Source organism: Geotrypetes seraphini, chromosome 17 (genome assembly GCF_902459505.1).
Source record: "Geotrypetes seraphini chromosome 17, aGeoSer1.1, whole genome shotgun sequence".
In the NCBI taxonomy this organism is placed as follows: Eukaryota; Metazoa; Chordata; class Amphibia; order Gymnophiona; family Dermophiidae; genus Geotrypetes; species Geotrypetes seraphini.
Genome location: NC_047100.1, coordinates 20868381 through 20894641, shown reverse-complemented (window position 1 = coordinate 20894641; position 26261 = coordinate 20868381). Strand labels below are relative to the sequence as shown.

Sequence of the window (26261 nt, the reverse complement as noted above, 5' to 3'; positions counted from 1 at the left end):
GGTATAAACAAAATAAACAAAAATTATTTTTCCTTTCTCTCTCCATCCTTTACAAAGCAGGCTTCTGCGGTAACAGCTCCGAGGCTCAAAGAATTCCTATGAGTGTCTGAGCTGTTACTGCCCCGGCCGGCACTAAAAATTCTAGCACAGGTTTGTAAAGGAGGGGGGGTCTGTTAGGTCCTAGCTCATGATCTGTCTAACACCAGCTCTGGCAGGATCTGTCTAACACCAGCTCTGGCAACTTAAATGTAAGCAAAGAAGGCCATCTTTGCTTACATTTAAGTTGGAGTCGGATGACGGCGGCGACCTTGGGAGACCCTTGAAAAAGCACTTTTCCGTGCGAAACATGTTGGTTCTGACTCCCAGGTTTGGCTGAGAAGATAAGTATTCATTATACATTAAGTCCTATTGAAAGCAAGACACGAATTATTTATACTATTTAAGAAGCACTTTAATAGCGAACTCATTAGAAAATAAATAAAAAGGAAAAAAGACAAAAATTGACAGCCAATGATGAAGTGCCACAATATGCTTCCCGCAGTATAAATAATTACAGCGGAGGAGTGGTGGGGCTGAGGCGTCTTTTTGTAATTCAGAAGAAATGCATTAAGCTACATTGTATCCAGAACCTATTGTTATTTTTATATCATGACAAAGATAGGCATCGGAAATGTAAACCTGGAAACCCCTGGCCTATGTTTCTGGTGACTATCTTTCCCGGTTGCATAATTCACTATATGTCACTTTCACGTGATTGACACGCGATCAGCGGTCGCTCTTTAGGCAGCCGCCATATAGAGAATCCGGGCCTTGGTGCTAGACGTGTTTTAACAACAAGTGCCAAAAAGGTTCCCACACTGAACACATGACCACTGGAGGGATGAAGGCATGCCCCCCCTCCCCTTCCCGCAGTAGTTACTGACCTCTTCCCACCTCCAAAGATGTGAATGAAACAGTACATACCTGCCCGTATGATAGCTTCAGATGTTATGGCCAGCCCTACTAGAGCAGCAAGTAGGTACCTGGAGTAGCCTACTGGGTTGTGTAGTTAACCATAGTGATGGGGACTCAGGCCCATACCCCACTCTAACTACTACACCTACTGTGGAATATGCGAGCCTTCCAAAATCCACCAAAATTCCACTGTACCTACATATATATATGACCCCCCAGCAAGCATAAGGGCTTTAGTAGCGGTGTACAGTTGGGTCCAGTAGGTTTTAGGTGGGCTTGGAGGGTTCACCATACAATACGAGCGAGGTTATGGTGAGATGTGTACCTGAGACCTTTTATATGAAGTTTATCGGTAGTATGGAATGCTGCTACTATTTGGATTTTTGCCAAGTACTTGTGACTTGGATTGGCCTCCCTGAAGACGGGATATTGGCTAGATAGACCATTAATCTGACCCAGTTTGACTATTCCTATGTTCTTAATTCATGCTTAGTGTGCATCAACCCAGTATATAATTGGGGAACTCAGAACGGTTTACATGAATTTATTCAGGTACTCAAGCATTTTTCCCTGCCTGTCCCAGCAGACTCACAATCTATCTAATATACCCGGGATCTATAGAGAATTACTCCAATGTGTCTTTAGAAAATAGCCTGAAAGCAGGTGTCTACTTGGAATTCCAAGGTGGCCAGTTGTAAAATTGCCCTCAAAAGGGGTAAGTTAGAATAGACTTGAACCTCACGAGCAGTAATGCCAATTTTCAAGGGTTCAACCCTGCTCACAGTTTTCAGACTTCTAATCATACTACAAGTGAGGGTAGAAGAAGGGGCAAGGATAGGAGTGAAGAGGTGTGGGCAGACAAGAGTATGAGTTATGTGGAAGAGGAGTGAGCTGAATGAGAGTTTGAAGGTACTGTATTGTCTGACTGAGGGGACTGGAGGGGCTGAGGTGTTAAGTGAAAGAATCCAAGTTGGGGTGTAGTTTATAACTGAGATAAATTGGGGGGGGGGTTGAATTGAAGGAGGTGGTAGGAACTGGGAAGAGATGCAGTGAAGACTGTGAGAGGAGACCCAAAACCTTCTCAAGAAAACAGCGTACATCCTCCTTTCCTAGAGTTACCATATGGCTCCATAAAAAGGAGGATGGATTGAGACATCCGGGTTTTACTTCTACTGAAAGCAAAGAAAGTAAAACCCGGATGTCTCAATCCGTTCTCCTTTTTCTGGAGCCATATGGTAACCCTATCCTTTCCAAGGAGGCTAGAGAGAGCAGTGCAGTCTGCCCACATCAACTGAGGCAGCCATACTAGCCAAAGAAGAAAAAGGGGAGAGTTGCTGAAAAGAGCAATGTGCCAGGAAGAATTAGTGAACATCCTAATGTGTTTGACTCAGATGCTGATAGTGTAGGACAACTGGGCAAATCACTGAGGGGAGCTTCAAATACAGAACCAAGATTAAAAAGCATAGAGGAGGAGGAGACGAGAAACAAGAGTCCAATTCTCTCATCCTTATCACTGTGATCCTCCTACAGGCCCTTCTTTCCTCACAAGTTCAAGTTTCAAGTTTATTATTTTTCTTGATTAATCGCTTTATCTTATTCAAAGCGATGTACATAGTAAAAAATAATTAAAAGAAAACATACAGTACAAACTTTAAATACTTACAATGAATAATATAAACTACATTACATTGGGTAAGAGGGGTTTATGAAATACATTTGTCGAATAAAAAGAGATACATAGGAAAAACACAAAAGGGGAAACATTAAAACGAATGGTACAAAATATTAGAATTATTGATTTGAATATTATTAAATTAAGTATTAAAAGCATCATTAAACAAAAATGTTTTTAATTGGATTTCACCTGTATTTTACAAGGATAAGAGGAAGGAAGAGAATGAAAAGTGTATCCATGTATGTGTGTCTGGGTTTGTTTGTTTTTGTACGGAGAGTGGCAATTCACACCTGCCCTGACCCCACTCAAGTTCCTCGATTTTACTTCCCTTTTTGTCTACAAAATAAGCCCTGTTGTAGAAAATCAATAAAGCAACACCGAGATTAACTTAGATACACAATGGAGAACAATTTCCAAAATATTAAATTCCTGATAGGGCCATTGTTAAAGTGCCAGGTAACTTGTACATTTCTGTTTGAAAATCCAGCTGGCAGATTTTGCACCTGCTTAGGAAAGATTCAAAATATAAGCCATAAAGTGCCAAATAGGATTTCAGAATTGAAGTTCCCTCCTATACGTTGTTAACCATGCCCCCACCTTTGTGTTTCTGCCAGGTACTTGGGACCTGGATTGACCACTGCTGGAAACAGGAAACTGGGCTAGGTGGACTACCAGTCTGACCCAATATACTGTAGTAAAATTTTGAAAAATGTATATACTATATGTATATAGTTTGATCGTGCTGATGGATCTTGGAAATGCCTTGGAGCAATGACTGGTGACTGTTGCTGTCAATGAATCACACGTTAACTACTTGGAAGACTGACTTTCAAAACACAGTTGAATACAGCTCTTACTTTTCTGGTTTCATTTCTTGACAGTGTGTATAACAGCATAGCACATAAAATGACACTGTTTTTGTTATTTGCACAGGTATCGCAGGTATTTTCCTGTCACTATGTTGCAAGCTATCAGCATAACCATGTCATTCTAATTCTGTGCGCTCTCTCTCACCACAGCCTCATCTGAATGTCACTGTCTATGCATTTTCCAGGTGCTGTCCCTAGCCAGATCATTTAATTACTCCTGATGCTTTGTGATGCTGGTTGGACTAGTCGAGATAGAAGTATTTCAGAGGGAGTTTGGTTGCTGCTGTGTTTAGCAACTCAGACTGCAGGTAGATTCCAATAATAACGGGATCTGGACAGCTGGCCTGCTGCTGATCCCCAAATGAGCCTTTGTAACCAGTAGCTTGGGATAACCACCCTCTTGAGCTGTCCAAGGACCAACCACTGCTGGTCCTCCAAATAAAGGGGGATAGATGGGAAAAGTCGCCTCCAAGGACCAGTAAGCCCTGCATCCTTCAAGGTCCTGGCTTTTAATCCCTCCACCCAGAACCCCCCATCAATTATTTTAAAATTCCCTCGGCGGGAAACAAGCTACCTGATCCCTTCATTTGGAGGAGCTCTCCCCCTCCCCCCAACTTCCCTGCTGCCAAGCCCTCTCTGGTCTCGATGGGTGACAATACGGGTCTGCCAGCCCCGTGCTACCAATGCTCATTGAGACCGTTGGGCTCACTTTAACATCAGTATCTGGACAGGCCCAGTTGTCCCTTTAACCCCCCAGTCTCCTTTACCCTCTTTTTATTCACATGCTACTTCTATATCTTTAACTTAACATAGTGTTATATTAATGACAACACAACTCTCTTCATGGGTAAATAGCCGCAGCTCTGTTTATTGGTAACCAAACAAGATAAATAACTGTACACCAAACAGTTCCTGAGCTACAAAAATAATCACATACATATTTAACAGCCCCTGAGCCCGCCATGTCTGCAAGTGTCTGGGGGGGGTGACATGTACCCCATGCCCAATTTCTTGAGTCGCCCAACTCAAAGGCATGGCTTCCAGCCAGCCCAACGCTCATGTGAAGGCCAATGTGAAGCAACAACATGTCTGGTCAGTGAGAATGAGATTGCAAACCTGCCAGGAGCTGGTGCAACTAAATGCCCCGCTGGCCCCACCAGGACATGCAAACACCCCAGCACTCCAGACCCAAATGCTATCTCCTCCCAGCCGGGTGACTACTCGCTCCCCAGCCCAATGTACAAAGGAGTATCCAGACTGAGCAGTAACGCAAAACACAATCTATAAAGTATTTCAAAACGCTTAGACCAGGACTAAAGAACTTGGATGGGTTAGTAAGCAGGCGTGCCCCAGCATGCTCATAGCCAGACAACCCACCTCCCAACACCCGTCTACGCTCCCCACACTCATCCACACCATCACAAGGTAACAACCCTCCCCAGAACTGCCACAAACAGTTCCCCTTATGCTTGTTTTTTTATATTAAAATAAAATAAACACATCATACTCGTATCTGCCAATAAGTCCCCCCAGGGCAACCTCACACCTCCTCCCATAGCTTCTACTGTACTTGAAGCACTAGCCCTTGATTCTTTTCCACCCTAATATATACTCTGTAAACCCCAGAAGACCATCTCCCCAATTGCCTTCGGCGGACAAGCCCACTTCACTCGTACTCGTAGCTGTGCCTGTGTGAAAGCAGTAAGTGCCAAACCTGGATGGTTGCTCACAGCTCTACTGCAGTGCCATCTATAGCACAGCTAAAAACTGGTATCTGGTCAGAGGGGAACAATCAGCATGAATAAAGAGGACAGAACTACCCATCAGGCGGACCACCATAAAATCCCTCATCCTCGCTACCGGACATGAGGTACTACCTTCAATCTGATGCAATGCCACCCTCTGCCCCCCTCCCCAGTTGGTCCATTTTTGATTGTGCAATGTGCACCTACTTAGAGCACTCTCCCAACTGTAGTAAGAGCCTTTGGGCGCTCCTTGCCTCTGCCGGATGCACTAGCAATTCGCCCAGAGAGCCCTGAAAAATGCCAGGGAAAGTGCAGCCTTGAACAGCCTCTCCTCAAAGGGACTGTGTACCACCAGAGGCAGCGTAACCAGCAGGTGCACCAACAGATCATGAGTGATAGGCAGGCCTATGCAGTACAAACCGCCCCATGGTCAACATCCTGCTTAACCAGAAAACCCGAAGACAGGCATCCCACACTAGATCCTTACAAAAGAAGGCAAACCCTGCCAAGCAACCCTTAAATCCCCTGGGGAAACCCGCTCAGTGAGACTCCAATACATAGTCTGCCAACAGGGACTTGGAAACTGGACCAGGCATCCAACTCCTCCCAGAAAGGAAGGAGGCAATGATCCGGAAGCTTGCATTGTAATGGACCCAGGTGAAGGGAGCCACTGAGAGCCTTAGCATCTCCCAGACCTCTTCTTGACCAGGCTCCATAAATGTTCCAGCATCCACGAACCTTTCGCCCATGCTCCTGGCGCCAGCCTGCAAAACTGTGGAAATTGAAAATGGGATAAAGTGTCACGTGTAATGCAGTTATGGGCTCCTAGAACATGCCACACCCAGATGAACAGGTTCACCCAATGTAAAAACAAGCTGAACATCTCAAAATAAGCACATTGGCAAGCACCAATCAAAGCAGAAGCCCCCCTCAAAGCGGAACCCCAGCAAATAATAGGACCTAGGATGCACCAGAAAGAAGCAGAAAGCCAATTTGAAATCAACTTTTGCCAAGAGCGCCCCAGCCCTGATAATAAGCTGCAATATGCAGTCAAAAGAAGCATAGCGAACTGAGCAAAGATCACGTGGAATACCATTGTTCACTGATCTGCCCACAGGCCACAATAAATTCTGGATTAGATGGTATTTTCCATGCTCGGGAATCACTACCAAAGGGGACACTATCAAGGTAGGGGAGGGACATTAAGGTGGGCAGACTAGATGGGCCGTGGGCCCTTATCTGCCGTCTATTTCTATGTTTCTATGTATTTTCTGGAAGGGACATGTACGGAATGGACCTGCAATACGTTCCAAGCTAATCTCTTCCCGTAACTTCATCCGGACTACCACCTGAAGGTGGACCACCGAAGATGTATTCTATACCCAGACATTGTGAACCTCACCCCGACATGGAATCTCAAAGCCCTCCCTGAAGCCCCGTTCTAATATAGCCACAGCCCAGGCATTACTATAAAGCTGAAGAGCCTCCACTCAGATAGAAGTTTGCATCCCGGCCCCCATCACCTCACTTCATTCTACCAGAAGGACCCTTTGAGGCCCCAGCTTTTAATCTCTCTACCCAGAACCCCCTATGATATAGCCCCCTCCAATCGCTTTAAAATTCCCTCTGTGGTAAACAAGCCACTGCCCAATCCCTTTGTTTGGAGGACCTTCCCCCCCTCACACCACTGTGCTGCTGCCAAGCCCCCTCTGGTCTCGATGGGCGACAACACGGGCCTGCCAGCCCCGTGTTACTGACGCCCCCTTGAGACCAGTTCTCAGGCTCATTTTTAAACATAATTTTAAAACTATACAATTTCATATAAAAACAACAAACATTATATTAATACAAAAACAAAACAAATCTTCAAGAATCTTCCTAATTAAGCAAATTTCCCCCCCCTTTATGAAGCCATGTTAAGCTTTTTTATCACTGGCTGCAGCAGTAAAAGCTCTGACGCTCATAGAATTCTTATGAGTGTCGGAGCTAATAAATTGCAGCCGGCAATAAAAAAAAGCCTAACACAACTTCATAAAAGAGGGCCTAAATATGTAAAAAAAAAAAAAGAAACAGACTTGATTAAATAGATCCTCAGTTAAACACCTCTCTAAACAGAAATGTTTTTAAAGAACTTTTAAACTTTTTCACATCTTGCAAAGCTTAGCACAGAAATTTTTGGCACCTAATTCCACAGTGGGACAAAAGCATAGAGAATCGGATCCTTAATCATTTCTGAAGTTTCTGACTCTAATGCAGAAACCTAGCAAGCTCTAACCCTTTCCAAAATGGAGTTTTTCTATTGGAAATATGATCAGTTTTTTTTAGCAGAACTGGGATGATAAAAATGTTATTCCTGAATGTTCCAGCTCACTTGCCAGGGACACCAAGTACTGTATTTCCAAGTCTGTGAAGAAGTTGAGTATTGCGTGATGAGATGAACTGCTCTGGCAGCTTCAGGCTTGTTTCCGATGGGTTATCCGAGTTGTAGTAGATGAGATGTATTGTGAAATGTGAAAAAGAGAACAAAAGATCAGTATCTAGTTACTGCAAAATGCTGGGAAAGGGATCTTTGATGGCGATATAGAATATGTACACAATTTCCTGTATAAGGGGAATCTTGATCTCCATTTTTAATAAGATAGGGAAAGCAAATCTGAAATAACTGTAGAAAAGAGGTCTGGCAAAGAAGTGAAATAAATGTGCTTTTGAAATTATTTTCCAAATGTCCGACATGTGACAAAATGCAGCACAATTAGACCTCCATAGAAGAGGTCATCCTTAAAGCAGCACATTGAAAAGGGAGCCTCTGAAAGAGAAGCATAGGGGAGAATACAAAGTCAGGCTACAAGAGGTGGGGAAAGTAGTCAGAAAGGCAAAGGCATGAATGGAAGAGAACTTCAAAGGTAAAGAGGGGCTCCAAAGCATTTTTGCAGCATCAAGTTTCAAGTTTTATTAAAATATGTTATACTTCTAGGTGGTTTGCAATAATAAAATTATTTAAAAAATGGAAAACAAACATTAAGACTTACAGGATGGAGAAACAGAACGAAATTTGCGTTCAATACATTTGAATACAAGGGGTTAGAAGGGAGAATTACATTTTTGGATAGGATAGGAAGACATTTAAGATAAATATACTGGGGTAGGGGAAGGTTACATTTCCTTGCCTTTCTCCTACATTTGGCTTCAAGTTCTATTAATCTAGCGGTTCCACCTATAAGCTTTATCTCATCTCCATCTGTCCAACATAATGTTAGATATACAAAGTCAAGTTTAGCATAGAAGTTGGTCATTTTATGTTAACCTACGATTATTTCCATCTTCAGTTAACAGAGTGGCTCTAGTTCAGTGTACATTAGAATACACATGGTTGGAAGGGAGTGACTGGATTTATGGGAAGAGGTAAGTTTTTATTGCTTTCCTGAAGTTCAGAAGCCCTTTGAAGGATCTGATATGAGGAGGCAGTTTATTCCAATAGCTTGGTAGGAAGTGGGAGTAGGAATAGTGTCTGGCGCTCTGTAGGTATTTGCAGATGTTCCTTCTGGGAATGAAGTCGTCTGTTTACGACATAAGGAGGACGTTTGGTTGATATGTAGCTGGGTGCCATGTTGTATAGGGACTTGTATATTATTATTGGGCCCTGAAGATACAATGTTTGGTAAAGGGGAGCCAGTAGGCTGATAATAGTGCTTCTGAGATGGAGTCATTGGCGTGGAGGTTTTTTAGGAGTCTGAGAACACTCATTTTTAATTCAAATAACCTATCATGCACGGTAGGCTACAAACAGAACACCTGCAGCCCTACTCTATGAAACTACATTGGCTGCCCATAACCACAAGGATCAATTATAAATTAGGCATCACTGCCTTTAAGATCCTAGGAGGGAATGCTCCTGCCTACCTAACAGAGTTGGCCACCCTATTCCAGGGTGCCTCCAACAGATATTCCACCAGAAAGTTTTTCCACTTAAAATTCCCAGCATGCTACAATATAAAGGCTACCAGGCAAATCATCTTATCCATCCAATATCAACTAGCAAAATGCTGGAACCAACTACCATTTACACTACAATCTTGTGACCACTATTCTCAGGTTCAGAAAACGTATAAAATAATTTCTCTACCAATACAGCAACCCTGAAGTGACTGAAATGGTAATTAAAAAAGCCCATTTCTAAACTGCCTAATGGGACAAAACAACGAGTCAATGATGACTTGTTTTTGTAACTATGACCTAACTGTATTAATAACTGTACTAGCAACCCTATTGAATGTCCATGTCAAACTGCCCATTGTAACTTCCTGCATAACTGACCCAACCTCTTGTAATGTAATCCAACTTTGAACTGAATAGGTAAAGGCAGAATAGAAAACCTGATTAGCATAACAATCAAACAGCAAATTGGCGTAAACTTTCACAAAATAATGGTTTCTGCATTACAAGGCATTAAAAATCCTGGAATCTTGAGCTTTCTGCACATTTTAGCATGCTAAACCCTTTTTGGAAAAGTTCTCGCACATTATTAGAGCACAGTAGGCTCTTAGGCTGTAAGCCCTCTTGAGCAGAGAAATATCTACTGTACCCAATTGTAACTAGCTTTGAGCTTGGATTCGGAAAGATGAGTAATTAAGTCTAAAACAAAATCCCTAAGATCAGCACATAGATAAGTTGGAAAAAGTGAGTGATTAACTCACACATGCATCCATCTATATTAGAGAACTGGCTCTTTCGTAACTTTCTTATGGGAATTTTTTTCAGAGAGCATGAAAACTGGCTGTTCTACAACTTCTTTTGAATTACCAATGCTATTATGTTAAGTATTTCAGAATATACAAAGCCCTCTTCTCTTTTCGTTAACTGGTGCATTGTTACTCATTACTAGCCAACTCTGAACATTATACCTTCTTTTGTGTTATAAACTTCCCTTATTTGTTCCAATAAATTTAGTTTACCTCTCTTGTCTCACTTTAAGATCTACCTAATGACTGGGAAGTGCACTTTCTTATAACAGCTTGGGTTTCTCAAAGTTCAGGCACCATTCTGAGCTCCAGTAATTTGTTTGTCATAGACAGTCATAAAGGTTGCCTTATTCCTTAGGAAAATCTTTCCTAGAGAGGCAGAAAAGAAAAATATTACTTGTGGATGATTACAAATGACATTCATACTTTGCCTATGTTCATCGCTTGTATTTCCGTCATATGAATGATCAGTTTTTCAGACTCCAATGTTCGTATTTTTCCTAATATCTCTCAGAAATCTCAGAGGCAAAGGAAAGAATTATTGGTTTTTAGACCAAAAATCCTAGCCTTGGGAGGTGTATTTTTATTGGTTTCCTGCAAAATGTTATAGTACTTAACAAAATAAGAATTTTCTCTTTTTTTGAGCCAAACAGCTGTAAGAATTTTTAGAGTCAAAAGAAGGGTTGGTAACTATAACTAATGATGTGTGACTTGCCATATAACGCACATACTCCTATGATTATTTTATTTCTTTATAACAAATTTATGTTTCCTGTTGATCTCTCCCAATATTGTGGGCTAAATATTTGAGATATTATTTCTTTTTCTGTTATCAAGCTTTGATCTGATTCAAGTTGTAATTATACTTGATTGTAAAATTGAATTTGTTCTAAAGAATTTTTTTAAAAAAGACATTCATACTTTGGCATGCAGTGTAGAATTCTACTATCCATTTTGATCTTGGAGAAAAATGGAGTTTCACTGTGAGCAGCAATACCTTTTAAAAGGACCAACAAAGAGGATTAACATCTGAGAAAAGGGGCCTGTGTGTCTTGAAAAGTTGCTTAAACTCTACAATCTCTGGTTTTTGTCCTTTAAAAGGTATAAGCAATAAAGACTTATTTTTTGGAATTTTAAATATAGTAGCCTACACATCATAGTACAGTAAAACCTTGGATTGCAAGTAACTTGGTTTGCAAGTGTTTTGCAAGACAAGCAAAACATTTTATTAAATTTTAACTTGATATACAAGCAATGTCTTGTAATACAAGTACATACAGTATACATACATCACAACTGAGCCGATGGTTCTTCTCTCTCTGATGCTGCAATAGTGTATTGACAGTTCTAAATAAGCAAAGTCTTGCAATACGAGTATGTACAATACACATGCGTCACATCATCACAACTGAGCCGATAGGTCTTCTCTCTCTGACGCTGTGGGAGTGTAGTGAATTTTCTAAACAAGCGAGGTCTTGAAATACAAGTACGTATAGTATTTTGTATTAAAATTTTTGGGTTGTGGAACGAATTGTCTGAGTTTCCATTATTTCCTATGGGGAAATTCGCTTTGATATACGAGTGCTTTGGATTACAAGTATGCTTCTGGAACGAATTATGCTCACAAACCAAGGCTTGACTGTACTGTGTTTTTCCGAAAATAAGACCGGGTTTTATATTAACTTTGGCTCCCAAAAAAATGCATTAGGGCTTATTTTCAGGGGATGTCTTTTTTTTTTTTTTTTTTCATTTCATGTACAACAGGAGTGCCACAATCCAGTCGAGTTTTCAGAATTTCCTCAAGGAATATGCATGAGATCTATTAGCATACAATGAAAGCAGTGCATGCAGCCGCAATCAGCTCAGGGCCCCAGCAACTTGCCTACTCCCTACCATAACGATTGCGGCAGGAGAGATGAGCATCTCCCCTGCCGTGATCCTCACCCCGAAGTGCCACGGTTCGGGGGGTGGGCGATCACCATCACGGCAGGAGAGATGAGCCATAACTCCTGCCACGATCCACCCCCCCAGCAACAATCGGGGCAGGAGGGAGCCCAAGACCTCCTGCCCCAACAAAACCCCCTACTCCCCCGCCAACCCCCCCAGTACCTTAACAACGTTGGCCGGATGGACGGGTCCCAAGCCTGTCCGTCCGGCAGGCCCGCCATCCTCAGAATGGTGGGCCTTAGGGCCTGATTGGCCCAGTTGCCTCATGCCCTGCCCACAGGTGGGGCCTTAGGCACCTGGGGCAACCGGAATTGGCCCAGTTGCTTTAGGCCCCTCCTGTGGGCGGGGCATGAGGTACATGGGCTGGGTGAGCAAAATTATGCTAAAAGTTCCATCTTACTATAATTTTAGAAAATTACTAAAAACACAACTATTTGATAAATTTGTAACTTAAGTGTTCTAATGTTAATGCTTTTAATCTATAGACATTATGCATCTTCTAGAAATAGCTTTTCTTGTATTGTAAATCGGCTGGATGTTCAGCCTTATCTTGCTGTGAACTGCCTAGAAACCTTTTACTGGTTTGGCGGTATACAAGAAATAAATTATTATTATTATTAAAAAAAGGAGACTATGATTGTGGAAGGATTTGACTGAAAATAATTGTAAACAGCACAAGGAAGGGCAAGTCAAATGCAAGGCGCTAATAAGGAAGGCAGAGAGAGACCTTGAAAAGAAGATCACGCTGGAAGCAAAAACATAGTTAAATAAAACTTTTTTAGGTATATTAAAATCAAGAAGCTGGGAAGAGAATCGGTTGGACCGAGGGATAAAAGGAACTCTCAGGGAAGATAAGGAAATAGCAGAGAAATTAAATTAATTCTTTGCTTCAGTCTTCACCGAGGAAGATGTGGGGGAGTTACTGGAGCCAGAAATGGTATTCAATTCTGATGAATCAGAGAAACTTAAACAAACCTCTGAAACACTGGAAGATATAATGGGTCCACTTGATAAATTGCCTGGACCGGATGGCATACATCCCAGAGTGATGATAGAATTGAAAAATGAACTTGCAGAACTATTGTTAGTAATTTGTAATCTCTCTCTAAAATTCAGGGAATTTAAGCTGGTTGAGGAGGAGGTGTAGGTTTGCCTCAAGAGAGAGAGGCTGATTGAGAGTATAAATCAGTCTTACCTACTAGAGGTACTGAAGATCCTGGTTGAAGATGGCGATCCATAGGACCTGAAACAACAGTTATTGTAGAAATCTTAGCCTTCCTCTTCCCCATAATCATTTCCTTCCTGCTCCTCGGGGCGCGAAAGGGGCATGTCCTGCCCCTTAAGCCACGCCCCTTAGGACATGCGGCTTTGGGCACGCGTCCACGGGACGCGTTCCGCAGCTGTCAGATGTTTAAATTTTGGAAGGACTTCACTTCCCGATGCCAGTTCTTGCCGAGGATAGCCGCAGGGGTGCCTGAAAAGATGTCAGCATCCTCCCAATGAGAGAAATCAGCCCTTTGTTCCACGGCTGTCAGCTGATTAAATCTCGGGAGGAAGGACCTCCCCTCTCGATGCCGGCTCTTGCCAGGGATAGACGTAGGGGTGCCTGAAAATATGTCAGCGTCCTCCCGATGGGAAAAATCAGCCCCGGCCCAATGTTCTGTTGGCATGTCTGTGTGGCCAATCTATTAGAAGACTTGCCCCTCCCACATCCAAATGGGCTTCATTTGGATGTTTTCATCTTAAGACTGTTTTGTGGTCGAAAATGGGGTATAAAGTTAGATGTCCTGGTGGACAAGACATCCAACTAGATGATTAAAAAAATAAAAATTGGACATCCAGCATTTTCAACAATGGACACTTCTGGAATTCCAATTTTGGATGTTTAGTGGGAAACGTCCAAAGTTGGACTTAGATGCACTATTGAAAATGCCCCTCCACGGGGCTAAGATTGAGTATCACGGTGATAAGATTCAGGAGACAAGATCACATTTTCAACGTTTCTGAAGGTTTTTGGCCTATCAGCATAATTTCTAGCCTCTCCAATTCGTATAGCAAAAAACACTATCCACAAAGAATAGTAAACGTCTATTGATACCAGCTTTACATATAATAGGATAGCTCAGAGACATGGAGGGGCATCAAGGAGGGAAAACCCTCCAACCACCTCACCACCCAATCATTGCTTAATCCTTCATACTTTTAAGCCAATTTTTTTGAAATTTTTCAAAAAAAATATTATAGTGAACATAAGAACATAAGAACTGCCATCTCCGGATCAGACCCATGGTCCATCGAGTCCGGCGATCCGCACACGCGGAGGCCCAGTCAGGTATACACCTGATGTAGTTTTACCACCCATATCCCTCTATGCCTCTCATAAGGAGATGTGCATCTAATTTGCCTTTGAATCCTAGCACAGTGGATTCCTTAATAACCTCCTGTGGAAGAGCATTCCAGGCGTTCACCACTCGCTGCGTAAAGCAGAACCTCCTGACATTTGTCCTGGACTTGTCCCCCCTTAGCTTTAAACCATGTCCTCTTGTCCGTGTCACGTTGGACAGTGTAAATAATTTGTTTTTCTGCTCTATTTTATCGATGTCTTTCAGTATTTTGAACGTCTCTATCATGTCCCCTCGCAGCCTCCTCTTCTCAAGGGAAAACAGTCCTAGTTTCTTGAGTCGTTCCTCATATTCCAAGTTCTCCATACCTCTTATTAGCTTCGTTGCTCGTCTCTGCACCCTCTCCAGCAGTTTTATATCCCTCTTTAGTTTGGGAGACCAATGTTGGACACAGTATTCCAAGTGTGGTCTGACCATTGCTCTATAAAGCGGCATTATGACTTTCTCCGATCTGCTCATGATTCCTTTCTTTATCATTCCTAACATTCTGTTCGCTTTCTTTGCCGCTGCCGCGCATTGTGCCGACGGCTTCAGGGTCCTATCTATCAGTACACCCAGGTCCCTTTCTTGTTCGCTCTTACCAAGAGTTGCTCCTGACATTCTATACTCGTGTTCCTTATTCTTACTGCCTAAATGCATTACTTTGCATTTCTCCACGTTGAACTTCATCTGCCATTGCTCTGCCCATTTCTCTAACTGATACAAGTCGCTCTGGAGTTCTTCGCTATCTTTCTGCGTTCTGATTGTCCGGCATAGCTTTGTGTCGTCTGCAAACTTAATGATCTCACTGGATATTCCGTCTTCAAGGTCATTGATATAAATGTTAAATAGGATCGGCCCAAGTACCGAGCCCTGGGGCACACCACTAGTCACTTTCTCCCAGTCTGAGAACTTCCCATTTATGCCCACTCTCTGCTTCCTGTTTTCCAGCCATTTGCCTATCCACCTGTGTATATCTCCCTCTATTCCATGGCATTGTAGTTTCCTGAGAAGTCTTTCATGCGGAACTTTGTCGAATGCCTTCTGGAAGTCCAAATATATTATGTCCACCGGCATTCCACTATCAATTTGCTTGTTCACGGTCTCAAAAAATTGAAGCAAATTCGTTAAACATGATTTCCCTTTCCTGAACCCATGTTGACTGGGTTTCAGCAATTCGTGTATATCTAAGTGCCGGACTATGCTATCCTTGATCAGTGCTTCAACCATCTTTCCAGGGACAGACGTAAGGCTCACAGGTCTGTAGTTGCCCGGTTCTCCTCTTGATCCCTTTTTGAAAATTGGCGTGACGTTCGCTATCTTCCAGTCATCCGGTATCTGTCCAGTTCTGATTGTCAGATTGGCGAGTTTTTGCAATAACTCTCCGATTTCAACCTTCAATTCCTTTAAGACTCTCGGGTGAATTCCATCCGGTCCAGGGGATTTGTCACTTTTAAGTTTGTCGATCTGGTAGTATATCTGGTCCAAATCTACTTCAACTGTGGTGAGGCTGTCTTCTATTACTCCACTAAACACTTTCACAGTTTCTGGTATTTTTGCGGTATCCTCCTCCGTAAAGACGGACGCAAAGAAGGAATTCAGTTTGTCCGCAATTTGTTTATCTTCCTTAATGTACCCTTTTTTTCCCTGATCGTCCAGGGGTCCCACCGCCTCTTTTGCGGGTTTTTTCCCTTTCACGTATCTAAAGAAGGGCTTGAAGTTTTTGGCCTCTTGCGCTATTTTTTCTTCATAGTCCTTTTTGGCATCCCTCACCGCCCTGTGACATTTCTTCTGATCGTCTTTATGTTTGTTCCATGCTTCGGTTGTTTTCATGTGTTTCCATTTTTTGAAAGAGTCCTTCTTTTCTTGTATGGTTTCCCTCACCTGTCTGGTAAGCCATGCTGGTTCTCCCTTACCCTTTGTTCTCCTTTCTTTGGAGATCCTCGGAATGTATAGGTTTTGTGCTTCTGTGATAGTAGTTTTCAGTAGGGACCATGCCTGCTCTACTGTTTCAAGTTTATCCACCTTTTTTTTGAGTCGTTGTTTCACCATGGCTCTCATGCAATCGTATTTGCCCTTTTTAAAGTTAAAGGTTTTGGTTAAGGTTTTGGCACTTTTTCTATTCCCGATGTCAAGCTTAAAGAATATCTCAAACTTATTAAATATGTGCAAAAGGAGTAATCTAAGGAAATACCTTTTTACAGAAAGGGAGGTAGATGCGTGGAACAGTTTCCCAGAAGAGGTGGTGCAGACAGAAATTGTGTCTGAATTCAAGAAAGCCTGGGATAGGCACATGGTATCTCAGAGAGAGGAAGAGATAATGGTTACTTCGGATGGTCAGATTGGATGGGCCATTTGGCCTTTATCTGTCATCATGTTTCTATGGACTTAGTAAAACAGACTTTGTATTGCATGTCCTAGTAATAAGAAGTTGATTTTACTCTTTGGGACTTTGCTAGGTATTTGTGACCTGGATTGGCTGCCGCATGAAACAGAATACTGGGCTTGATGGACCTTAGATCTTTCTCAGTACATCAATGTTTATGTTCTTATGCTGTAATAGCTATACAATAATGTCTTTTTACATTCTCTTTTGGACCATTTGTCAAATTATATGTTAAAATACCATTATGTTTTGGCAAAAAAACCCATCTCATCTCCACATTTTTCCAAAAACAACTCAACCATGTTTCTAAATTAAACATCCACATAAACAAGGTGCGTTCACTATTAGCATGGAGATAATTTTGGCAAAGCATGAAAGCAGCAAATGCTTCTTTTTCACATGTGTTTTAATACTGCACATTGAAATACTCCTTTTCAAATGATTTTTAAAAGTTATGTCAGCATTAAACTATATAACTATCACATTATGCAAATTGCTGGTTCCAATGACCTTTCAGACAAAAATAAGAGCTCATTTGTTCAGTCCTTGAAATTATAATAATTATCCTCTATTCTATGACATTTTGTATTGCAACATTAAACAAACTAAATTGTCATCAGACTGACAGTTTTACTGTTTTTTCTTTAATCAAAAGCATGCAAATCTGCTATCACATATTATAAAAACAACATTATTGCTACAAACACCACTACCCACGCAACAGGAGATTTCCAAGATGGCAATGCATATATCAAAATTGTCAACATGAAGGACATTTAATAAATGGAGTTTAGATTCAAAAAGAACCTGACATCAGAAAATAGGGAATGCTGCTGCTGAATTGTTAACTCAGTTTCTTACCTAATAATTTTTAACAAACTTTTATTAGCAACTATAATAAGCTTGTCTGGTTTATGGCTTTATATGTCTGGACGCAAATGCAAGCAGTGTCTCACTTCCGGTTCACCACACAATTGTTTCCCACGTACTCACCTTTATAGGACCCCCAGGGACCCCTGAAGAAGACTTTTTGTCGAAACGCAGACCGTGTTGGGTCCTGTATTCCTAGCGGACTAGGTCCTTTAAGGCTCTTATGTGGATGGAATTATTTTATGTGGATGATTTTAGTGTACCTTTGGAACTTTGATACTTTCAAATAAAGTCCATTTGGGAACATCGTCACTCCACAGAGTTTTTTTTGGTTTTCTCTGGATTTTTTTTTTGGTTTTCTCTGGATTTTCTTCTTTGTGGATATTTTGGGGTCAATTCCTTTTGTTTTTTGGACTCAAAATATAACATTTCCAATATACATATATATACTTTCTTTTTTTAAATTTATTTATTTATAGAATTTTATAATATTACCAAGCATAAACATCTTGTACAGAAAAGTGCGATCAAAAAACAAATTAACTGAATTCCCAAAATTAGAGTACACAGTTAAACTTAATATAACAATACATAAAATGAAATAAGCTCATTTGATCACCCACTAGTCCTCAATAATTAGATCCAAGATTTTAAGGAGTAGAGCAAAATAAATCAAACAATTTATCAAGAAAAGCCATATGTCTACTATAGTACAGAGAGTTAACCTTCCTTAGGCGCAGCTATTCCTTTCTCCAGTCGTTTCATTGAGAGAAAACTTATCAAATGAGATGGCTCTGTAAAAATATACTTCAAGGATGAGTATCTAACTACACATTTACATGGATATCTCAAGAAGAAAAGACCCCCTATTTGAGTCACTCCAGGTTTCAGGATTAAGAATTCTCTTCTTCTCTTTTGAGTCTCTCTGAAGACATCAGGAAATATCTGAAATTGATGTCCCAGGAAGTCCTTGGATCTATTTTTAAAGAAAAGTTTTAGTATCCAATCCTTGCCTGGAGCCAAGGCCACAGACAGCAAGAGAGTGGCTGAAACAGCCAATTCTCTATCCGATTGTTCCAGTATTGCAGAAATGTCCAATGGTCTATCCTGGGATTCCTCAACTTTTTCTTCTTTGAATTGGGATTTGGCAGGAAGATAATATACTCTTGTAAGAGGCGGTAAAGAGCTTTCAGGAATTTCCAATATTTCCATAAAGTAACGTTTTACAGTTTCTTGAGGAGAAGTTGATAAGATCTTAGGAAAATTTATAAATCTCAAATTGTTAGCTCGACCATTGTTCTCCAGAGCTTCCAATTTCCTAAGATTTATATTATCTTTAACCAACAACTCTTGATTATATTTTAGTGATGTTAGCTCTTTACTTGTGTTCTGTGTCTGTTTTTAACTGAGATATGTCTTGTTTTATCAATTTTATTTCTCCTTTCTGTTCTTTCAATTCTTTCTCCAAATTTTTAATTTGAGGATTTAAGGACTTTCCTAAATTCACTACCAAATCCCACAATGCTTCAAATGTGACTTCTGGGGGTTTAGTAGGAGAAAAAGGATGTACTTGGGCAGTATGAGACTGTTCTGAGATTAGATTTACCTCAATGAAGTCTTGTACTCCCCTGACCTCAGTTGTTCCGGTCGCAGGTCCTGGCAGAGAAAGCATGTCACTGAGTTGTTTCAATCGGCAAGCCTTCCATTACACTGGCCTCTGGGGATGAGAGAGCTACTTCTTTGGGTGCATTCTGGTCCCGTGGAGAGCTGGTTGCCTGCAGCAACGGTTGAAGGGGTGGCGTCCTGGGATCGGGGCTGAGAGTAACATCGAGCCCTGAGGTTTTCACCACCGCACTACTCCCCGGCGGTTTCCCAAGCAGGCTGGCGCCCGACGCTTCCTGCTCCTGTTGTAGACGCCGAAGATCATTGATCGTTACCGAAGGGGCTATTGATCGCCCCGTCTCTTCGGCATAATTGTTACAGGTAAAATTGAGTCTCAGCGGCGTCCTCACTGCAGCAGAGATACAGCGGCCATCTTGGATCACATATATATATATACTTTCAAGGTATGTCAACATTTCTTAACTATAGACAAAAGACCTTCTGAGGTATAGCCTTCAAGGTATCATAGCTGAAATGCCATTTCTTAAAGGTTGATAAAATGTTTTTTAATTTCTATTTTCATTTTATAATTGAACATACAGTATTGAACATACAGTAAATGAGTAAAAAGAGAACTTATCTTCTTTTAGGCTTAGCATTTCCAAATTTCATGAATTGGAGACATTGTAATTTAAAATCATGTCAGGATAACAAAGAACAAGATTGGATTTTTCTGCTTAACTCCTTGGCATCTTTGGGGGTAAATCGACAACAGAATGTATGCCGCTGATCTAGCAGAGCTTTGTGATTGGTTCGGTTGCTCTTTCTCCTGATTTTGTGTATTAATTTTGGAGAAACATTTTTGATCCACTATAAAGGTATGTACCTCACATTTGAAATAGATTTATTGTGAATGTCATTTGGATGTTTTTTGATTTTCTAAAGACTGAGAAAAGATATTAAGTTGTTTTTTTTTTCAAATTCTTTATTCATTTTTCCATCTTACATCAAGAACACAATATTACGTCATTTAAACCTTGTAAACATCACTTGTATTTCTTCTAACATCATCTTAAAAACATAAATTTATACCCTCCCCAGCCACCCTTTTCACAAATACTTTAATCAAAAATATCATATAAATATTATATTCTTATCTAGATCAAACCTTTAATATAACGTTATACCCTCTCCCCATGTATAAGTGTACTTTCAGTGGATAATGGTGTCTAATCTTTGCAATAATTTGTCAATGGCCCCAAAATCTTTTTAAAATTGTTATAATTCCTTCTTTGTACGGCAATTGTTCTTTCCATTTTGTAAATGTGGCATAACGAATTCCACCAGAAAGTATAGTTAAGTCTACTGTAATTTTTCCAATTACTGGTAATATGTTGTATGGCGACTCCTGTCATGATCAATAAAAGTTTATTATTGGTTGATCAAATTTGACTTTTTGTTCTAATACCGAACAATATTCTTTAGGAGACCCTCATGATTCAGCTGTTCTAGCAAAACATGAATTCATGTCAGGATAACAGTGTCTCCAATTCATGAAATCTGGGAATGCTAAGCCTAAAAGGAGATAAGTTCTCTTTTTTACTCATTGAGTAATATACTCAATTATAAAATTAAAACAGAAATAAATAAATTCTTTATCAACCTGATGAAGAAGTTGGCGAAATACCTTTAAGAAATGGCAATTCAACTAAATCTTGAAGGTTATACCTCAGAAGGTCATTTGCATACAATTAAGAAATTCAGACATACCTAGAAAGTATATTAGAAATTGGTATTGTGGATATATAGGTCTCCTCAATGTCTCAAAACGTCCGAAACCTCAATATGTAACCTGAAACCAGCTTTCTTCAATGTAATATAATCTCCTGGAAATGTCCAGCTATCTTCTAATGTATTCCGCTTAGAACTGCAAGGTACAGGCGGAATAGAAATCACTTATGTAATGTAATGTAATATACTATATAAGCTTTGTGGTGCCAAGTAACAGTCAGTGAAATCAAAATATATACATATATACAAATTGTCAGCCATAAATGAACTTCCCTGCTTAGATAAAAACAGATAAAACTCTGTGGAAAATTTTCACAAACAACAAGCTAAAAATACTAGTGCAACAACTATTTAAGTCTGTTGCTTATGCAGCCACTTGTGTTACATTAACAGAGCACAATATTGCTTCATTTGAGGCAGAAGACAAACATATCGTGATACAAAGTATTAGCTGCAATAATAATTGCACTAAATTCACTTCAATGTTTTTCTTCTATGTAACAATTTAATGCAATTGCTATTGAAGCCAATATTGTGCACCAAGGTACTCTTGTTACAGTGGATGTTTCTTCAAGTCTTTTTCAACCATACAGGTCCTTTGTTATTGTAAAGGAATCACCTATACTGAATGGCTATTGACCAGCTCAGCTTTCCATAATGGGGACCAAATTCTTGACTAAATCTTTTCAGTTGTGTAGACTCTAGTTACTGTAAAAAGAACCTAATTCCCATTTGGACAATAGTGGGACCCTGCAGTAAATATGATCTCAGATTTCTATAGAATGCGTCTAGTCTTTCAACATTTCTAATACACATTGATAGTAAAAACTGATGTCTACTAGTGCAGTAATCTTTTCAAGAAAAAAAAATAAAATAGGAGCCCACTTTAAGAGGTTTCACTGTCCAATAATTATTTCCTGATAATGCAGCTTTTTAAGCAGCTCTAAGCTTCCCTCTGGCATTACATCTCAGAACAGAATCTGCTTGTGCTTTTCTAAAATGTTGCCCTCATCTTCATTCTCTAGCCAGTCTTTCTTAGTGAAACAGTGAGCACTAGACACTTATTTATTTCTAAAATTTCTTAACCGCCTATAACTAAGCGGTTTACAGCATAAAACATTCACAATGATTCAAAGAGCAACATATAACAATACTTTCAGTACATACATTTAACCCACTAAAAATAGCAGGGAACTACAGTAGGACTACATAGCATCAATCGTTATTGAATCAAGAGAATTATTCATAGTTCAGATTCCTCTTTAAATATCTCCCTTCCACATAGCATCAGAGGAAGACATTTGAGACATAAAATTGAGTTTTTAGCATTTGCTTAAGCTATAATCGATCCGAACAGGTCCTCAGGATGAAAAGCAGTTGAAGTAGGGCATTCAGGGACTAGTTTGATAACAGGACATCTCTGGGAAATGTGTAAAAAGGCACCATGTATTTTATAATGGGTGTCTCACACAAATTTACACCTGCTTTTGAAAGTGTAAAAAAGCAAGCGTGTATATTTATTTTATAAAATATATGCATATATCACTACATATTTATCAACTGTCCAGTCTTGAGATCATTAAAATAAAGCTAAGTCCTTTCATTGCATGCTGTGTCGCTCATTTATTTTTTTATATTATAGGCCCACATTTAAGGACACTCTACCATTCAAACTGAGAGAGATTCCAAATCTGGATCTATTTAAAAAGGAATTAAAAAAAAAAAAGTTACTTAAACAGGCATTCAAGGTGGATTAAAAAAAGCAGCAATTTATGGAATACAACTAGAAAAGGAGTTTTTTTCAACAGTATATTTGACATACAAAAATTGAGGAATTTTACGAAGCTGCGGCAGTATTAGCTCCGACGCTTGTAGGAATTCTATCATTGTCGGAGCTAATATTGCCACAGTCAGCAATAAAAAAAGCCTAACGCGGCTTCGTAAAAGGAGGGAGGGAGGGGTATGATTTTTGTTTTATTTGTAATGTGTTGGGTGTTTATATTTTGAATTCAGAATTATGTATATTTTGAAATGTAATCCAATGAGAACATTTAAGATCACGCAGAATAAGATATTTTAAATAAATAAATCAAACTGTGCCTGCTTCGGCCACATTACACTCTTGCAAAAAACCTATGTGCAAACCATGAGATACGTGCCTTAATTTTGTGGGTGGACCTGCATGTGCAGTTTCTTAGGAGCCACTTCCTGCATGTAACACATACTGTACACACAGGAAATGCTTTATAAATGTACTCCATCAACAACCTGCTAGGTTATGCTGTCTGAGAGAGAGTTTTGAATTCAAGCCAGGAGGCGGTAAATCCTTGTTCTTGGCTGTTTGCACTGTTTCTGGGCTCCCAGTTCCTTTTCGTTTTACGGCCTCATGTTTCGAAACGCCAAAGGGAGCTTGTGTCTTTCCTAGGAGAAATTGCTCCCACTTAGGAATTGTTTCTTCTACTGATGCCCAGTATTGAGTCTGAAAAACACATAATTCAAAGTAACTTGCTTTCCTTTACAATTTGGTATGTTCAAATTACGAAAAAAAAAAAAAAAAAAGAATAGAAAAGTATATATATCCCATGTAAAATCTTATGAAAATGCTAATTATTATCAATTTTGGTACAAATCATTGGTGCTCTCAGAATTTACCTTTGAAGCAGTTCGCTATTTAAGTGATCTGATATGCCCTCTTGTGGCATGAAACAAAACAGACACTTTCAGAGCCATTTTGTGCAGTAGATTTATATTCCCTGAACTGTATTAGTCTTTGGGTGCAATTCATATTGACTTTCTGTACCCAAAAAAGCTCTATAGCATTGTAACAAGCCATCTTTTTTTTTTTTTTTAGTTCAATAAATTTTTATTCAGTATTTTAAAAAATACAAAGAGCAATTCAAATACATAAAAGTAGTATAACATTTTGCATTAATATACAGTTATTTATAAAGGCCCATATTATTAAGAAAAGCTCAGAGTATTGGATTTGTTTGTGGTGATGTATGACAATAGAAAGTGAAATAGGACAAAGTAAAAATTGAAAGAGAGAGGAAAAAAAAAGAGAAAGAAAAAAAAAAAAAAAAAAATTTTAAGAGAGGAGAAGACAGGAGTGTCTACATAGTAGAATGTACATATGAATCTAAAAATGACCAGGGTGATTTTTTGTTTTTCCAATTCATGGATTTACGGAGTGAAATTTTATTTTCATATGCATATGATTCAAATCTGTGTTACATACATAGAGAGTTCCACCAAAAAGTATAATCTAAAAACGAAGATGATTTCCAATTTTTCAGAATATGCATGAGAGCAGTCACAAACATGGTATCAATGAGTTTAGGAGGACAATTTGATTGCGCGAAACAGGGGTGTTGAGATCGAAGGATTATGATGTCCATAGAAATCTCTTCTGAGCAGTTGGTGATAGATTGCATGGTATTCCAGATTTTGGACCAAAAAGAACGGACCAGAGTACAATGGAAGAACATATGATCAAGAGTTCCTTCCTCTTTCAAACAGTTCCAGCAGATAGAATCTTGTTTTAATTTGGCTTTCCACATACGAAATGGGGTCCATATTGCATTCCACATTACAAAGAGCATTGATTGTGAAACTCTAGAAGATAAAAGTGGGCGGTTTGTTGAAGACCAAAAGAGTTCCCAGTCAATGTCAGAAAGTGGAATGGTTATTATATTATCCCAGTGTTTCATAGCATGATATGAGAAAGTGAAGGATTGGTCTCTTAGAATATTATAAAAAAAAGATATAGCTTTCCCTTTTGATAGAGACCGTAAAGACCAATGGTAAATAGTATTTTTAGAAGATATGAAGTCATATTGTATCTGTACAGAAGACAGTATTTCACTGAGTATGATCCATTGTGAATAAGCAGAGGATGTTAGTAGGTATGTGGAGCAAAGCATTGTGCTTCTTTTATACAAGAAATATATGCACATAAGCATTTTCATAAATTTACCTTACCCCCTTCCCTGTCCTTGGAAATCTTCCATACAAAAGCTAATGCCTGTGCTGAGGCAAGCAAAAGCATTCCTAATGTGTAACATAAAATAGTTTAGGTGCATTTAGAAACATAGAAATAGACGGCAGATAAGGGCCACGGCCCATCAAGTCTGCCCACCCCAATGACCCTCCCTATCTATCTTTGCGGATAGATCCCACATGTCTATCCCATTTGGCCTTAAAATCTGGCACGCTGCTGGCCTCAATAACCTGAAGTGGAAGACTATTCCAGCGATCAACCACCCTTTCAGTGAAGAAGAACTTCCTAGTGTCACCGTGCAGTTTCCCGCCCCTGATTTTCCACGGATGCCCCCTTGTTGCCGCGGGACCCTTGAATAATTTTATAGATGCCTATTTTTTTTTTTAATCTAAAAACACATTTAATCAAATTTAACTCTAAGTTTGGGGTAAGCACAAAGTCAAGATTTGAACAGGACCTTAATGGGCAAGCACCTCAGCATTTTAAATCAAAGATGCATGATTTAGGGAAGTGTATTGCAAACTGAGTGCCGTGGCAAGATCCGGGTGTACCGCGAGATGCTGGCAAGGAGGAGAGGCGCCGGCTGACTGCCTACAGGACACGTCTCTTGCGGCGAGAGGCACGTCCTGCAGGCAGTTAGCCGGCACCCGTGCCTCTTCTCCTCGCTAGTGCCTCTCCTCTTTTTGGTGCCTTTCCTGCTTCAGCACCCCCCACTGGCATCTCTGGGCCCTGTCTAGAGGGTCTTCGCACAAGTGCAGACGTCGATGTGATGACATTGTGCATGTGTGCGATGTCATCACGTCAACATCTGTGCATTTCTGGGTGCCCTCCAGTCGCAGCCAAGAGTTTACTGTGCTGCCGAGTAAAATCCGTTTGCGAGACACTTATTTAGGAGTTCTAACTGATTCAGTTTTAACTGATCAATACCATTTTTTCAAAAGAAAAATTTAATGTTTACAAATCTGCGTACATAGTGCCTTTTGCTGCTATATTTACAGCCTGCTAATCTAAACACAGTGGCGCATGCAACTGTTCTGATCCACTTGGATTGTACAACACACTCTATACTGGGTTACCTGCAAACGTGGTAATTTCCTCAAGAATTTGTAGCCAAGGAAAACTGGCTACAAAATGCTGCCACATTTGCAGGTAACCCACCCTAGGATATTACAATTTTCCCTGGCTACAAATTCTTGAGGCCCAAATTTAAAACGGCTTGTTTGGCCTTTATGACTTTAAAAGGAGTTGGTGCTCTGTATTTCCAGTACTGCCCATATCACACCAATCTTCCAGGTGGAAGGC

General features: G+C 40.1%; 1 protein-coding gene across 5 annotated transcripts in view; it reads right to left on the bottom strand.

The window, feature by feature from the left end:
- Positions 1-18013: 18013 nt before the first annotated feature.
- C17H3orf14 (chromosome 17 C3orf14 homolog) overlaps positions 18014-26261 on the bottom strand; it is a 28208-nt gene continuing 19960 nt past the window's right edge. For all 5 annotated transcript variants that reach the window (XM_033926214.1, XM_033926216.1, XM_033926213.1 and 2 more), the window contains exon 5: positions 18014-23438. In XM_033926214.1, the coding sequence (XP_033782105.1) occupies positions 23220-23438 (219 nt within the window). In that variant the 3' untranslated portion in view covers positions 18014-23219. The remainder of the gene's footprint in view (positions 23439-26261) is intronic.